General features: G+C 41.0%; 1 protein-coding gene across 4 annotated transcripts in view; it reads right to left on the bottom strand.

Moving 5' to 3' along the window:
• Nucleotides 1–2348: 2348 nt before the first annotated feature.
• The window catches only part of zfhx3b (zinc finger homeobox 3b), a 169568-nt gene continuing 155001 nt past the window's right edge, over nucleotides 2349–16915 (bottom strand). For all 4 annotated transcript variants that reach the window (XM_067485311.1, XM_067485313.1, XM_067485322.1 and 1 more), the window contains 3 exons: nucleotides 15687–15810; nucleotides 9504–15059; nucleotides 2349–8964 (listed from right to left, as the gene is read on the bottom strand). In XM_067485311.1, the coding sequence (XP_067341412.1) occupies nucleotides 7241–8964; nucleotides 9504–15059; nucleotides 15687–15810 (7404 nt within the window). In that variant the 3' untranslated portion in view covers nucleotides 2349–7240. The remainder of the gene's footprint in view (nucleotides 8965–9503; nucleotides 15060–15686; nucleotides 15811–16915) is intronic.

Here is a 16915-nt window from a genome sequence, read left to right on the forward strand (position 1 = left end):
CATCAATTTCTTCATCACAGTAGATGATAGTGCAAGACAATTCAAGGCAAAGTAGACTCATTGGCTCACATTTTTGGGTCTTTAATAGGAGAGACCCCCTCTCCCTTGGCTATTATTGAGACAGGATGCTCTGACCATAGCAGTGCAGAATTGGCTGCTGGTATGTGTGGATGTGTGGTTTGCCTACAATCCTGCTCCTCATTTTTTGCCTTTGTCATGTCAAGTGGTAAAACCAACATTAAACCAAACAACCATTGTAGAACTTTTTTACAAGACAAGGCCCAAAATGACATAGCACAATTACTGCTTTTGTAGTCATCTTGACAAAAATCATCCAACAACGGTACCAATTCTTTCCTGCAGAAGGTGAAAAGTGATACTGAAGAGCTTCAGAAAGCCCAACAAGGCCTTATGCAAACAAAGCAAGAACTTAGCAACGCCACAAAGTCAGTGATATTCACAGGAACTTGGCTTGTCTTCTGAGTTGCTACAAAGAATACAGTGACTGAGTTTGTGAAGTGCATTGAGAATGAGAATGAAATATGAGGCCAAAGATGGGCAAGATGGGCCCTGTACCTTTAGGCCAGGGGAAGATGGGTTCGAGAGCAACAAATGCCTAGGGCCTATGTTAGACTCAGGCGCTAACCCAATTTCACACTGTGTGACTAGGCCTGGTCTGTTTCAATGCAGCATCTAAGTGTGAGTGCCATCTGTTCCAGGCCTGTGAAAGGAAATGGCCTTGCTTTTCACACTGATCGGATTATGGTGTTTTTAATTCTTTCGAGATGTGCCCTTGCGTGTTGATTGGCTCAACATGGCCAATGAATCTTGCCTGTTGCTTGACACAGCATAGCCTTTTCCTTAAACTCTCTTTAAAATGACCGATGCTCCTCCACGATTTTAGCAGTTTTCATATTTTTTTAGGTGGGACACCTTTAACAAAGTTCATCAGAATAAGTTTAATGTATAAAAATATGATAAAAAGCTTTTCGTTCTCTGAGTAAGTGTGCAAAGCAAAAAAAAAAAATCACTGTGTACATGATAGCTGCTTTATATTAACATACTATAGGATGCATGTCAACTCCTACTACTTCAGTAAGTAGTCATAATAGTCTTTTCCATGCTTGGTTGAGAAAGAAAAACTGTGTAGTTACTTTATGATTATAGTTATGATGCACTTAATATAGGATTAAAAAAGGCTTTTTACTACACTTGTTACTCTCCTAATTTTCCGTTACATTTTTGAGGCTTCATTGCCAGTGTTCATAGTTAAATTCTGATTTTCTTTAATAAGTATAAAGTGGAGGCAATTACAATACCCTCTGGCAGTTTAAATAGAATGTATGGACAGATAGAATTTCCGAAACTAAAGGGATGTACATTTTCATTACAACACTCATAATTTTAAAAAGCCAAAATATTTAACCAGTAATATCTTACTTGCTCTTGGTACAGATTTTCTATCAATTATCAGCAGGGTGGTGCTCTACAAAGCCAGTCCCCCTGTTATGCTACCTCAGTGCCTGCTGAGAATTAAATCTTGCTCAACAGTTAGTACTAGAGCGGCTCTATTTGCACTGGGAGTGGTCCATCCCCTCTTGACTATCCAGTAAATTCTCTTTTTTTCTGTGCGCATTTTAGTCTTTCTGAAGTAAGAATTGGAGCAGCATTTGAAAGGTGGGTGTAGATTGTGACCCTGTGAAAGACAGATGGCAGAAATTTAGCCACCTAGGCAAAATATGGATGTTTATGTGACATGACATGTCATCTCACCTACTGAGGCCTCATTTACTATCGTGTGCTGATATCTGGTAGCAATATTTTGTGGCCGGTTTTCATTATATTTTAATTAACTTTGAATATGAAACACAAAAGCTTCCCACTACATTACTTGAGTAGTATAAGAGAATTTACATAAGTAGTAGCAGAATGTTCTAAGTTGTATAATCTACAACACTACTTGTGTCCCTGCAAATATAGAAGTATAATTTCATATTTTTAATATCATTTAATACATTACTCCATAATTCCATACTATATTCGAATGTTCATTCCTTTTTTTAAAAAAGTTGATCTTCATTAGAACTAGCAATCAGTTGTGAACACTGCGTTAAATTGTGTTGTTTTTAAAGCATAAACACACATATGCGCGCGCACACACATATTTACAGTTTGATTTTAAACTATTTTATGTTCCATAAAGTCAAAATTGAAAGAAATATTTTAGATATTTACAGATCAAGTAAAACTTTCAGTAAACACGAAAAAGTTTGTAATGTAAGACATAATTTATTATTAAGTGATGAGTTGATGTTATAACTTTCAAAAATGACTCCAAACCAGTACAATTTATGCTCATACTTTTTTAATGTATCACAATGAGCAAGAAACATACTTGATGAAATATTTTCAAAGGAGTATATTCAATTACCATCTACAATCAACTTAACTAGGACAACAAGGTTTTGTGACAAAAGTTTCTTTAAAAGTCTGAAGTTCCATGTGGTTGTATGTATGTTAGTTTCCATGTAATTTGGTACAGTCTGGAAATCTTCATCATAATTACAGTAACAAAAAAGCTAACAAGACTACAGTATAGAAAAGACATCAAGAACAACATTTTTGGTTTAACTTGCTCTTTTTTGTACATTGCAAGGCTGTTTTTTCTACCCTCAGATGGGCTGCCTGGAGCCACAGAGCCATGCTTATGAGGCTCGAAGGAGGAGTAATTCAAGGAAACAAAAACTAAAAGCATAAAAAAACATTGTGGCACCAGAAGTCACAAAAGGAACAGAGAGCTCCAAGTAACAGTTCATCTTTGAAGTTGGAGCAAATGGTTGTTTGGTTGTTAGTTTGGTTGTTAATTTTGGTTAATACGCTTTTTTAGTGTAACTGCCTCTTTAAGAATGACAGCTATGAGAACCCATCCCCTCTTTCTGTTATTAATTTCTTTTTAGATTATGTAGTCAACAGAGAGAGGGGTGAGCTGCCACTTGACTGGAGAGCTTTACTTGTCAACCAGAGACAAGCACAAGGAAATGAAATGGGTAGCAACATGAACTGGGAGAAATGAAGCAAGCATCTCTGTCCATCCTGTCCTGAAGTTTGGAAAATGTCCATCAAAGAGCAGAGGCAGAGCTGAAGAAAGAAAGAGACAGACAGAAAGGAGAAAGAGGCAGCTGGAGCCACTTAAGTTCAGTTTCATCTAAGGACTTTCCTCTCTGTGTCACATGTCCATTGGTTCCAGAGTCCATTGCCATTACAGAGCTGTCAGTAATCAAATAAGGAGGTGGTTTTAAAGCTGTTTCGAGCCAGCCTTCGGCTCCCATGCCCAGTTATGGTGTGCCCACAGCCTCTTGTGTCCTCCTAACGAAATCTCCAAAGCTTCCCAGAGTCTTTTGTTTCTTTCATTCCTTCTTCATTTTAAAAAACAAAAAAAAGTTGATGTCTTGTTTTAAATATATCTATATCTGTATACAGGTACACGCTCGTTTTCACAGTGGGCAAAAGATGACCTCTACAGCAAAACCTTGTCTTTATCTCTCTTTGTAAATGTCCATTAAATCAAGTATCCCAATGTAAGTCAGTGGATGCATTTATCCACAGTAGCGCTGTGTGCCACAATAAAATATACACTTATCTGGGGCACAACTTGTAGGTTTTTTCTTTTTGTTTCAACTGCATAAAGCTTTGGCCACATTCATATATTCAATCAAAATAAAAACTGCTCAGTGCTTCGGTATCAATATTTTCATTTCTAATTGTTATCTTCAAAATTTGATTTTCTAAATTTCAGTTGTTCATAATCCAGCTTTGTGGTTCAGTTTGTTTTGGTGTGTAACAAAAAAACAAAAATAAACAACAACAACAACAAAAGATGCTGGCTCTTATGAGACACACACACACACACACACACACGCACACACAAACAATGGGTGAATCTAGTGTAGAGACCTCAACTTTGTCTTCCACAAAAGAGCCCAAAAGATTACACTTAGAAAATAAGAGCACAAACTGTATCATTGAGACAATGAATATAAAGAACACCGTAAAGTGGCCGGGTCATATTTGTTTTTGTTTCATAATTTTAGTCATTCAAATTAAAGCTAGTGTTAAGTTATGGTAAAAAGTAATGTACAGAAACTAAAATACAAATACTTATAAGAAAATAACAATACATGTCTGAAAATTAAAATAATGCAATTATATTTGAGAAAAACTGTACAACTTAAGAAATACCCAAGATAAGCAAGTACATATGAACAGTAATTGAGGGAACAGGACTTTTAGAGAAGTAGCAGGCCTGCTGATCAAATCTGACTTACAACAGCATGCTGTCGTATTACCAACAAACCACAATGCACCTAAAGCACACTTCTCAGACTGTGCCTTGTATTTAATAGGACAAACACACTGGCTTGGCAATAGTGGCCAAAAAGTAGTTCTTCGAATTTAAATATGTTTTGGTTTAAAGAATGAATTTTTTTGTTCATCAGTTAGATGAAGCGGGTACCTATGCAAAACAATTTCCTTTACAAAACATGTGAAGTGGGTGATTTCTTTGGGTATGAAAGCCTCCTAATTGTTTAAAACAAAGAGACATCTTCAAAAAACCTCCTACTTTTTCCAGAAATGATGCTTTGGAATGAAGATGTCCCTTCAAAAACCTGTAAACTATGTGTGGAAGTGGCACCCTGCAGACACATGAGACAAGTCATGGTGGATTTCTCAGGAAGGGAGCAACGATACCTCAGCAAAACAGCCATCATTTCCCTCTGAGACTAGTTGTATGCTGACTGGCATAAATGTTACTAAACCTATGAGATGCATCAGTACCAGATGTATTATATACATTTTTTGGTAACCACTGTTACTTGCTTAACAAGTGAGCAACAACCTTGACTGGATGGAGATTTTCAGCAATGTTCCATTCCAGCACAAAATGATATATGGAGGTCACTTTGTTCAGTAACCAATTATGCAAAAATTACACAACAGTTTACAGTCACTTTAAAAATGAGAAAAAAAAATAGATTGTGTCAATTAAATGCAATTAAATGAAATAGGATCAGTCCTTGCTTAAGAAAACTCCACTGTGATATTTGGAATGCACTGTTCTTTACAAACGTTATAGATCATTGGCTTTAAACATTGGTCTGTTCAAACAGAAAATCGGCAAAATGTCCTTTGGAACATATATTCACAGTCTTCAAAGTTCCGTTTTTGCAACAAGGAAAAAAAAAAAAAAAAGGTGTTGCAGAGGCAAGAAATTGGTTTATTGTTTGTTTTAGTTAAAGCTTAGCCAAAAGCAAAATGAGCATGCATCTAGGTACTCTTTTTTTCTTTCAAAATTCTACATTAGCAGCAAAACGTATGTCCTTGAAGACCAGAACTTATACATTTTCTTAAAAAAAATGGACATTTGAATGTGACAAAAGTCAAACAAAGATTAATAACCTCTATCTTACAAACTGCAATGGCTCTGTAACGGTGCTACTCCACAATGCAAGGACAAGGGCCCTTTTTGGTTTTTGGTATTTACGTAAAAAAGCCACCTGTTTGCTTGCAAAGAAGCAAAAACGGCAACTCTGATGCGTACTCCTTTATCATTTAAAACTTTGTTTTCTTTCCTCTAAAAACAGCAACAAATTCTCAAGTATAAAGAAGCCTCTTTTCTCATCTTTATGCACCAATGGTGAGAGTGTTTAGTCTTTGGATTTTCTTTTTGTCTTAAAGCGTGAGAATTATTATTAATATTCTTTTTTCATTTTCATTTATGACAACAAAAATGAAAATAAAGACTGTAGCCACACTACATGAAGAACAAAAGACCTGCTTTGTAGTGTACACGTCTACAAACAGGAGAGCTGAGAAAAAATAAGTGCGAAGAAAGAAACAAGTAGAATGAGAACTAGGAGTCAGACAGTGATAAGTGCACAAAGGTAACACAAAATTTAAATTAAATAAAACTCTCAATATTTCACCCAGGATCTTTTTTGTTTTGGTTAGTGCAACACTAACCAAACCATAACACTTAAATAATTCTAAAAGATGATCCTGCCTTGTCAGGTGGGGCATTTTGGTGAATGTTTCCCAAAAAGCTGAGAATTAGACAGAAACAAAGTTTAGATAAATTACCTGTCCATAATCTAGTCTATCAGAATGATCAAGACAACATCAAATGAAGCGTCTTAAAGTTGGACAATACAAAAGCTAAATGTACACAAAGTTTTTTTTTCAACCTACCATACTGTTTAAATTCATTTCCAATGCAACAATCTACTTAACACCAAAAATGTTCATATCTATTATAAATACAGAAGGTTGTTTTTTTTTTTCCTTTTCTTTTTTTTTTTAAACCAAAACTTTTTATCGCATGTTACTATGTCTGCAATGCTCTCCTTGTCTGGGTATAGTGGGAGTGCAATCTTCCCCCTTTAAAAGGATTTTAACGTTAAAAATCAGCAAATCGTTTACCCTTTTTGAATGCCCAGAAACGATGCCTTGTTAAAATTTCATTCAACTTAAACTTTCTATATTTAAATCAAGTTCTCAAACAAAAGAAAAATGCTCATCTCTTGTTTGAAACAAAAGGTGTAAAACATGGATTTCTGTAACAGAAAATCATCTGTGAACTGTTGACCTGAGAATAAAATAGACATTACATTATTCTTTAACTTTTGCAAGCCATTGGTATCTGAATGCTTAAATAGCAAGAAAACTGATAGACTATTCTCCCATACAGTACATACTGGCTTTTTGTGACTGTGCTATCAAGTAGAAATCATTACAAAACAAAGGGACAGCTTGTTGACTCGTGTTTCTTCGAAAGGGTTATTGGGCCATTTGTCAACTTTTAGACAGTCCATTGCCATACAGTACAGCGCTCCCCTACCATTACCAAAAACATAACTGCCGCGATCTTTTCTGTTCTCATTTATTAGTATGCATGTATTTCAGTTGAGTAAAAAAAACAAAACAAAACAAAAAAACAAGAAAAACCAAGAAACAAGAAAAAAATAAAACCAGCATGTTGATATGGGAAAACAATCCACTAACATTTAAATTTTTGGTTACAAGCTTTGGAATTGCAGTTAGTCTTTACACATCTTTTTCTGAAATTGGTTTGTATACTTTTAATGTATTTTTTAACATTGCTGCTTTTTATGATTTTTCAGTTTGTGATTTTTTTTTTGTCTTTTTAGTGTTTTTTAAATATTGTCCATCACTGAAAGCTCTTTTACAATCTGATGGAGTCTGTTCCTACACTAGCAAGATTACTACTACAACTACTACTGTCTTTGACAAAGCCAGGCTGTTGCAGCTCCTCCGCCGTCCTGCCCAGCCTGTCTGCTGACTTCTGACTGCTGTCAGAGTCAGACTCGTCGGTAAAGACGTCTGTTGGTATCGAGGTCTGAACTCCTGAGGTGCTCAATGAACTTGAGGTAACCGTTGAAGGTGAGGACACTGGAGGAAAAGAGGAGGAAGAAGAGGAGGGACTGGCATTGGACTTCCCAGCTAAAGCTCTGGAGAAAGGGGCCTGGGACCAGGGTTTGCCGGCAGCTGTGGTGTTGAGTGGGGTCGTAGAGGAGGAGCACAGGGAAGAGGAGACAGCAGATGATGACATGGTGGCTGATGTTGTTGGTGGGGGAGGGGGGCTGCTGATGGAATGAGTGGCAGACTGCGAGGTAGATGCGGTGTTAGGATTGGGGAAGCAGGCTGAAGAGTGAGGTAATAAACTAGTAGCGTGCTCTTTGGCATTTCTGGCTGATCGCTTGATTGTTCTGTGTTTGTGCAATGCCGATTCCAGGTGTTGACTGAGTGCTTTCTCCCCATCCAACGTAGTGTCACAAGCCAGGCAGTCATACAGACTTCCAGCCCCTGCACTTACGCCACCGGGGACACGCAGCAACATATCTTGCAGGTTTGCCACAGACTGACCGAAAAAACAGTTAGATTTAAGGTGGGTAATAGCCGCTTCTTCCTTGGTGAAAACTGCTTGACACTTGCGGCATGCCAGTTTATACTGCACCTTGGGGACAATGTACTGGTCTAGGTGGGGGTCCACAGCTTTGCCATCCATCTCTTTCTGCTCAGAAGGTACTTTGTTATGAGAAGAGGAGGAGGAAGTGGGGGGTTCACTGTGAGGGTTGCCCTTTTGCTCCTCTGTTTTTACTGAATCTTTGGCAGATTCTTTACGGTCCCCCGACAGTTGAGGGGGAACCGGAGTTTGGCTCGCCTTGGGTTGCTGGATCTGCTGAAGCTGCCGCTGCTGCTGCTGTAGTGCCTCCTGCAAGCTCTGCTGATATTGCTGGTAATGCTGCAGCAGGGACCCTGGAGACAGGCCCATCAGTGCTTGTGACAATGCTGGGTTGTAAGGGAAAAGACTTTCCATACCATACATTGGTTGTAGGTAGCCCCCTTGGAGAGCTCCAGGAATCTGTGGGGTATAATATGGAGAAAAGCCAGGCATGAAGTAGGGCAGGAACTGGTTTGTGAGGAGAGCTGTGGGGTCTGATGCCAAAGCAGCCTGCAGGGCCTGAAGCTGGGCAGGGTCAACCACATACTCCATGCCTGGTGTGGGCATAGATGTGGCTGGTACAGCTGTGTCTGGTTTCTCCTTTTTGGCGCTGGCAGCAGAAGTTGAAGGAGCAGGGGTGCTTCCAGTTGACGATGGGGTTGGGGGTTTCTCCGTCTTTTCCTTGGACTTCTCCTTCTCTCTTACCCTCTCACCATCACGTTCTTTGGGAGGTTCATGTCGGGAGCCAGGCTGGATGGTGGACGAAGTCGAGTTGGATGTGGAGGAGGGGCTTGAGCGGGAAGCAGATGTGCTATTCTGGGCTGGGCTGGATGCGGCATGAGATGAGGCAGGCTTGTTGGGCAGTCCGGATGTTGGGAGGCTTGGTGAGGGAACACTGGCACCAGGCATGTTCAGGAGGTTTGAAGGTTTTGGAGGAGTTAAAGCTAGAAATATTTCAAATAAAGACAAAACTGTAAGAATTACTGTGCATTTTTCTTTGTATAAATTATTTAATTTTTTTGTTATGTTGTTAAGACAGTGTACAACTGTAACCCCAAAAGAGTTATATAGGATACAGACGAGATGATGATGATCATGATGATGATTACATGCTCTTGTAATCTTCAGTCAGTGTGCCATGTGTTCATTTTGTTGTGGAATTTGTTTGTGTAATAGTTGTGTAATTACTTGCTGCTTGTAAAGTTTAGTTCTCAAAAATGCCATTAAATTATATTGCACATTATGCAGTGTGTCAGTGCAAATGAGTTCACATGACTGACTGGTGGGAATAGAAATTTCATTATGAAGAGCAGAAATTGTTTTGTCTAGTGTTGTAGTTTATTAGGCTTTAGTTCAGTACAGTTTTTTCATACTGTATATTTCACACTGTATATTTACAGTTCAGTTGAAAAACCCCATCTGCGATTCTGGACCTGAGTTATACCCAGCATATCAGTGATTACATGCAAACATGATGACATACCTGAATTAGAGGAGTTAAAGCTGGAAAGAGAGGGGCTGCCAACCCCTGGCAAAAGGACAGGTGGGATGCCTTGCAGATTTGAATAGGCTGACTGGAGATTTAAAGCCTGCATAGCTGGGTTATCAAACATCCCCTGCTGCTGCATGGCCTGCTGCTGTGCCAGTCCCAAAACTTCATTGGCCTTCTTAATGCGGTCCATCTCTTGTTGGGCCATGAGTTGGCGGACAGTGGCTGGGTCGAAGTATTCTTTTTCCTTATCAATTTGACTACCAATAGTATCCTTCACCTTAGAGATGTGTTGCTGGGAGAAAATGTGGTCACGAACAGAGAGCCGAGCACTGTACTTGATACCACACAAAGTGCATTCAGTCTTCGGCCCTTCGTAGGATGTCTGATTTATTCCGAAGTGCTTGGCCATGTTGAGCTTTGCCTTTTTCTCCTTGGCACGTGCATTTTGAAACCACACCTGAACAACTCTCTTTGGAAGTCCAATATCATTGCCAAGTACCTCACATTCCAGCATAGTGGGAGTCCTGTAGTCGTTAAAACAGGATTTCAACACTTTCAGCTGGAGATTAGTCATCTGAGTTCGGAAGCGCTTTTGGCCTGGTCGATCGCCACTATCAATGCTTCTGCTACCTGAGGCTCCCGGACTTGGGGAGCAGGGGTCAGCCAAGCTGGATGTCTCACTGTGGTCAATCATATTTTCATTTTCATAGTCCTTAGCATAAAAACTTGTTGCGGGGCTTACAAGCCCAGAGGACATTTGGTCATCATTTTCAAGCATGGCAGCTGTGCCACCAGACTTGGACAGGTAATCGCCACTATTTTGGCTGTGCTTTGCATCAGCACTGTCATTATCAGCATTGGCCTCATCACCTGTGGTTGTGTCTGTGATGGCCGTATTCACAGAAGAGCAGTCATCATTATCCAATTTGCTCTGATCAAAGCTGAGGTTCACCGAGGACATGGTTGCACTCTCAAAATCTTCCATTCCCTCAACCTTAATAGACGATGGGCTCAGTAAGGCCCTGGGAGACAAATCTATGCTTTTATTTACTGGTGACATGGAGGAGCTTTGTCCATCACTGTTTGTAGGGGCCAGCTGAGAGTAACTTGATGTCTCTAAAGGATCCATTTTTATTTGCATACCCTCATGGTCAGGTAGCATACCAGCAAGAGTTAAATTATATCCAGCACGTTTGGCTTCATGCCAGTGACGAGAGCGAATGTGGGCCTCAAGGGCAGTTTTTGCTTTAAAAAGAGCTCGACAAAAAGGGCACCTACGATGGGCTTGAGCTGGCCCCACTGCTCTAAACTGACCTTTTCTCTCTCTAGCTCTGGTATTTTGGAACCAGACTTGAACAACTCTCTTTTTTAATCCCACTTCATGAGCAATGTGGTCAAGCATTTTACGTGTAGGATTGGAATCTAATAAATACTTCTGATAAAGAATCTCTAGCTGCTCAGGTGTAATGGTGGTTCTAAGCCGCTTGTCTCTCTGTGGCTCCTCTCCGCTGTTTGTGCTATCGTTCTCCCCTGGGCTAGTGCCAGCTTTCTCCTCTAACTTCCTCTTTAGGGAGTTCATAGTGGAGGTGGGGGTGGACGGAGAAGTGGCAGAGCTGCTGGGAATCTGTGGTATTGCCCCAGAGAGTAGCTGACTTGCCAGGAGAGGATTGCTGGGATCAAATAGCATGAAAGGCATGTCAATTGGACGGTCGAGGAATTGAGGGTGTATGAATTGATTTTGCACAGAAAGAAAGTGTAATTGCTGGTGTTCCTGCCAGTGCTCAAAGGAAGGAAATCCAATCTTGCACTGCTCACATTGGTAAGGGATCATCTGTTGTGCCAGTTGTTGTGTGGCAGAGGTCAGGTGTGGATTGAGGCTCATGTGAGAGCTTTGTGATGAGGCTTGACTTGTCTGAGAGGCTGAGGGACCACACTTCTGCTGTTGCTGGGAGAAAGAAGGAGATGAATGTTTGTTGGCTTTGGAAATAGTCTGAAGTTTTTCTTCTCTCTGAGGTCTATGGTGTTGCGCCTCTGACTGGGATTGATGTACAATTTCCTGCTTAATAGAGGTTTGGATTTCTCGTGGATCGGTAGAAATTTCTGGGAGTTGCTTGGGCTTCTCATCGTAGAGGTTTGAGGTGGATGCTGGTGATGCCTCCTCTTTCTCAGTGGATGGGAGGTGTGAGAATGCTGAAGTGGAAGGTGGAAGTGGGCAGAGACTTGAAGAAGAGGGCATTGGGGTGTGGCATGATGATCCAGAGGGAGTATAACATTCATGGGAAAGATCCAGTGAATCCTCATTTTGGCTGTCATATTGTCCATCCTCATCTTCATCTTTGTAACACAGCTTCTTTTGGTGCTTTATTAGATCAAATATACGCTGGAAAACCAAACTGCATTTCTTACACTGGTAATTCAGATTTGAGGTGCGGATATAGCGGTCATTTGACAGTTCTCGTCTCTCTCCTTCTTTTCCCCCGTCACCCTGGTTTTCGTAATTCTTCCTTGCCTTCTGACGAGCATTTTGAAACCACACAACAATAACACGAGTGGGGAGGCTCAGAAGATTGGAGAGTTGTTCAAATTCATCATCTTTAGGATAAGCATTGGCATCAAAGAAGTCTTGTAGCACTCTTAGCTGGTAGTCAGTAAACCTCGTCCTGGACGACCTTCTGCTTCCATGTAATTCTTGTTTCTGAGGTTCGGGGGAAGGAGGTTTAGAGTCAATTTTTGTTTCATCTAGAGTTGTTGTTGGTGGATTGTTGAAATTATATGGCGAGTCTTTGTTGCGCTGTCGCTCTTTAAAAAGGGTGTTTCTGAACCAGTGCTTTATGACCTTTTGTGGCAGCCCTGATTTGTCTGCCATCTCTTTAATCTGCTCCTCATTCGGTGAATTGTTGATATCAAAGTACTGTCGCAGGACCCTAAGCTGGTCATCTGTGATGCGCGTTCTTGGCCTCTTGTTCTGTTGCTGCTGCAGCATGGCTGGTGTAAGCTGTTGTTGATATAGCTGGGCTAGGTCTGAGGCCAGGCTTGGCTCAACAGATGGCAACTGGGAAGTCAACTGAGTGGGCAAGGACTGAAGAGACATGGGTTGCATCATGAGTGGAGAGAACAGGGGCAAATCTATTGGCATGGGAATCTGTGCCATTGAAACTGGAGGCTGTGGTGGAGGTACAGTTGGAGGAGTGAGCGAGGCAGCAGAGACAGGAATATTTGGTGTGGGAGCTCTTTGGGGTGGAGGTGGGGGCGGAGGAGGAGGTGGTGGAGGAGCTGGTGCAGCCTCTGGTGTAGGGGGTCTCAGTGGATAGAGTTTATCATATTGCTCTCTGTATTCCTTGGCAAATCTCTCAAGGGACCGAAATGGAAAGAAAGCCTGGTGGATATGCTCCTGGTGACTCTTTAGAATCAGAATGTTTGAAAACAGTTTGCCACAGGCTTCACATTCCAGTTTCTCTAATCCCTCAATAGGGTCTACTACCCTTGTTATCCCACCTGGACCACTTGATCCTGTATGTCCAGCTGTCTTTTTCTGGGCTTTCTGTTTATTTTCGTTGTACTGAATTACTAATTCAAAGCCAAAATTTTCCAGCAAGGCTTTAGTTGCATTTCCTCGAGCATCTGAAGCAATCCTAGGTGGAGGCAAGCCACTCTCATGGCTTATGTTAATTGAAATGTGTTGAATGTCCTTCCTCTCCTTTGGCTTGCTATCTGTAAGATCTTTAACATATTCCTCTGTTTTTTCAGTTGTATCCTTCTCTCTTTGCATTTCTTGTTCTTTCTCTTTTTGAGAAGACGTTTTTTGTGTTTTTTCAGTCTGAAGAAGAGATGCACTCTGTTGCAGCAATGCCATCTGCCCCTGAGCCTGTGAGTGAGCCTGCTGCTGGTGGTGTTGTTGCTGCTGCTGCTGCTGCTGCTGCTGTTGTTGTTGTTGCTGCTGTTGTTGTTGTTGTTGTTGATGCTGCTGCTGAAGGTGGTGGTGCATCAGTTGCTGCTGCAAGCAACTCTGCTGGGCCTGTTGGGCTGAATTTTTTAGATCTTCCAGCAGTGATGATGTGGAGGATCCTGTTAGTCCAAGGGCTGAGCTACTGATGTTGATTTCTGGGTTTAGCTGAAATTCTGCTCCAGGGATGTAGAAAGGGAATAGTAACTGCTGCTGTTGCAGAGGGAGAAGTGCATCAGTTGTCATGGGGAAGTGCTGCAGAAGTGCTGGGTTGAATAGCTGTGATTGTAGAAGAGCAGCCTGCTGCTGGAGCTCTTGCTGAAGCTGAGCTTGAGCTTGGGCTTGAGCCTGAGCCAACTGTTGTTGTTGTTGTTGAAGCTGTTGTTGCTGCCCCCTAGCAGACAACATGTCAGTATATTTCGTCTTTTTAACTTCATGGTTCTCCGATGGTGAGGAATGGCAACTCACTGAAGAATTCCCAAGACTCTCAATGCTATGAGTCTGGTTCATGTGGTTTCCTCCAAGAATACTAGAGGTTTGGGATGCAGATGAACTGTGGTTGGTTGAGCTAGTAGCTGAGTTACTGGCTGGGCTTGGACTAGATGTTGAAGTGCTGTTACTAGATCCTCCACCGCTTAAACCAGGAGCACTGGCAGAGCCAGTGATACCTCCTGCTGCTTCGAGTTTGGCTGCCCTAGCTTTGGTCTGGTGTAGAACAGAGCGCATATGGATCTCCAGAGTAGAACTCTGGCTATATGCCACGTTACAAGTGCTGCATTTGAATGGCTTGTTGTCAGGACTGCTGGTAGGCTCCGGCTGACCAGTAGTGGACTCCTGAAGAGCCCGCTTCACTTTGTGTAGGTGGGAAACAGAGTTATAGTGAACCAAAAGAATGTTCTTCTGTGTAAAAGATTCTTTGCAGACAGTGCATTTGAAAGGACGAGATGGATCTAAGAACTTCTCCATAGTAAAATTGGGGCCCTTTCTGAAGGGCAAAGCACGTTTAGGTTCTGATCCAGAATCTTCCTGCAGTGAACCAGAGTCACTGCCTGTTGGGCTTTGTTTTTCTTCTGGGTCACTTTCATCTCCCTCTTTGTCATCTTCTCCTAGACTCCCATGCTCCTCACTAAGGGACGGATCACCCATTACCATAATGTCACCATTCATCAGTAAACCTCCATAAAGTTGCTGGATATCAGCTTCACTCAGCTCTAGGTGACTGGTTTCTAAATGTTTTTTCAAGGCCTGTAGTGTTCTGAAGCTTCGCTGGCAAAGACAACACATGGTGGCTGCCCTGATCACATGGTATTGTGAATGAAGCTGTAGTTTCTCCACGGTCTTGAAAGCCAGGCTGCACTGGTTACAGCGGTACTTGTAGACATGGCGATCTGAAACAGGCAACTGGGGCCTTTTGTTGTGAACTTCATTGAAGTGCATCTGGAGGGAATTTGAGGACTTGAACACTTGATTACATCCTTTCTTCCAGCACAGAAAACCTGTGGCATCATCTCTTTCTGATTGTTGATCTTCCAGAGGTGACTTGCGAGCTTCACTTATTTCTGTAGGTAGTGACACCCCCTTCTCTGGATCAGCATCAGATGCATCTGTGAATAAATAACCCAAAAGAAGAGCATAATGTATCATGTGCCTTAATCTACAAAGTATAATTTTAGGGGAATTAAAACATGCATTTTGTTAGTATCTATACAAAAGTGGAAAATGAAAGTAAAATATTAAAATGTAAAGGCACTTTGTCTTCCACTACAGTTTGTGAAAAATGTAATGCAACTATTAAACATGTTCTGTTAGGTTTTTTTTTGGTGGTTCAGCGTGTTGAATTGGCTCACATCTGGAAGAAGGACCGATTTTCTTTGATTGTTCAGCCAATCAGTAAATGAAAGGAGACAACAAAACACACAAGGGCAGTACAATTTTTACCTCAGACATATCCTTGATTAGCAGCTATGCAGTAAATCGGGGAGTGAGTGAGAGTGAAAAGTCATGCTATAATGCTGCTTTGGATACGGTTTGTACAAACACGGCCCCAGTTCTTATGATTCCTGTTTGTGGATTGTTAAAGTGCCTTTTGTCAGTCGAGACAAAGGCAACATCGGTCGATGCCGCAGTTTGTGTTTGTCACCTCTAGTTCTTTGACATCAGCTTTGTTTGTCACGGCCCTTAGAGTAACCCCTATGCTCCCCCTCCCCGTTTCCTAATGGCCAGATACTAACCAGCTTGCTTCTTTGCATCTTCAGAGTTAGAGTTGGCTGTAGCATGATGGGTGCTCTGGGACTCTCTGTCTGGACTAGGTACAGGTATGAACATGCTTGCTGGCAGTACTTCAGTTGCTGTTACCTAGAAAAAGTAAAGCACAGTGGAATTAAAGTGTTAATTATCTTGCTAAATGATAATGGAGTTTTTCCATTTCAGTTCATTTAAAGGAAAAGTTCAGAGAAACAATAATATACAAAAATTTGTAAATGCTAAACGTAGATACAAAGAGACAATGCTGGGATCTTCAAAAATATGGATTTCACTATTTTACTTAACAGACATTTTGGTACATATGCATATTAGGACGACAGACCTGCTTACTGTACACACAGTTAATGAAAATGAATATTTAATTTACTAAAACATCTGATTGAACTTTCAATAAGAAGTAAGAGATGCTGTGTTGGGTCTGTATGCTTGATGCTTTGGCCAATCTGCCATATGCTATTAATTACTCCTAATAGGCAAAGTAAAGACACAGCTGAATGGACTTTGGTATGTGTCAGATCAAATGGATCAAAATCATCCTTAAGCAACTGGGTTTTCAAGGCAGAAAAGTTAACACTTTCCAATAGATAGCATTTCATTTGATCACAAATGTATCAGAAAACACCCGGCCAGTTTTTTTTCTTTACGTTTGTTACCTCTCTATCTGCTTAAAATAATAACTGGAAAATGAATGCAGCCAGAAAGTCTAAAAACAAAAAAGCTATGATTTACATTACAAAGTGGACTGTTTCTAGACAACTGCTTCATTAGGCGATTAGAGGAAAGAGCAGAGTATCCCAAGGTCACTTTTAATTTGGACCGTCTAATTGGCAAACATAGTTCCAAATGGCTATCATCCAGCCAGACTCAGAATTAATGAAGCACAATTATCTTCTTCGCCCCTATCTCACACAGACAGAAAATTAGACATACAGTGAGAGAGGGAGGACTGGAGAATTGTGTGTATATTATATATACTGTACTGCATACTGTATAAAGTGTATATGAGGCATGAGAGGCATGGAAAGGGGGGAGTGAAAAAAGCGATAGATGGATGAAGGGTGGAAGAGTGAACGCATCATTATGCATGCTTGGCAAGAAATAAAAGTCACCTATTTCAGAATTAATTAGGCTCCTCTCCTTAGACATGTGAAAAGGATAAAGTACCGTTCTATCTGCATTCACCAGTTATAAAAAG

Source organism: Channa argus, chromosome 2 (assembly GCF_033026475.1).
Source record: "Channa argus isolate prfri chromosome 2, Channa argus male v1.0, whole genome shotgun sequence".
NCBI classification, from domain to species: domain Eukaryota; kingdom Metazoa; phylum Chordata; class Actinopteri; order Anabantiformes; family Channidae; genus Channa; species Channa argus.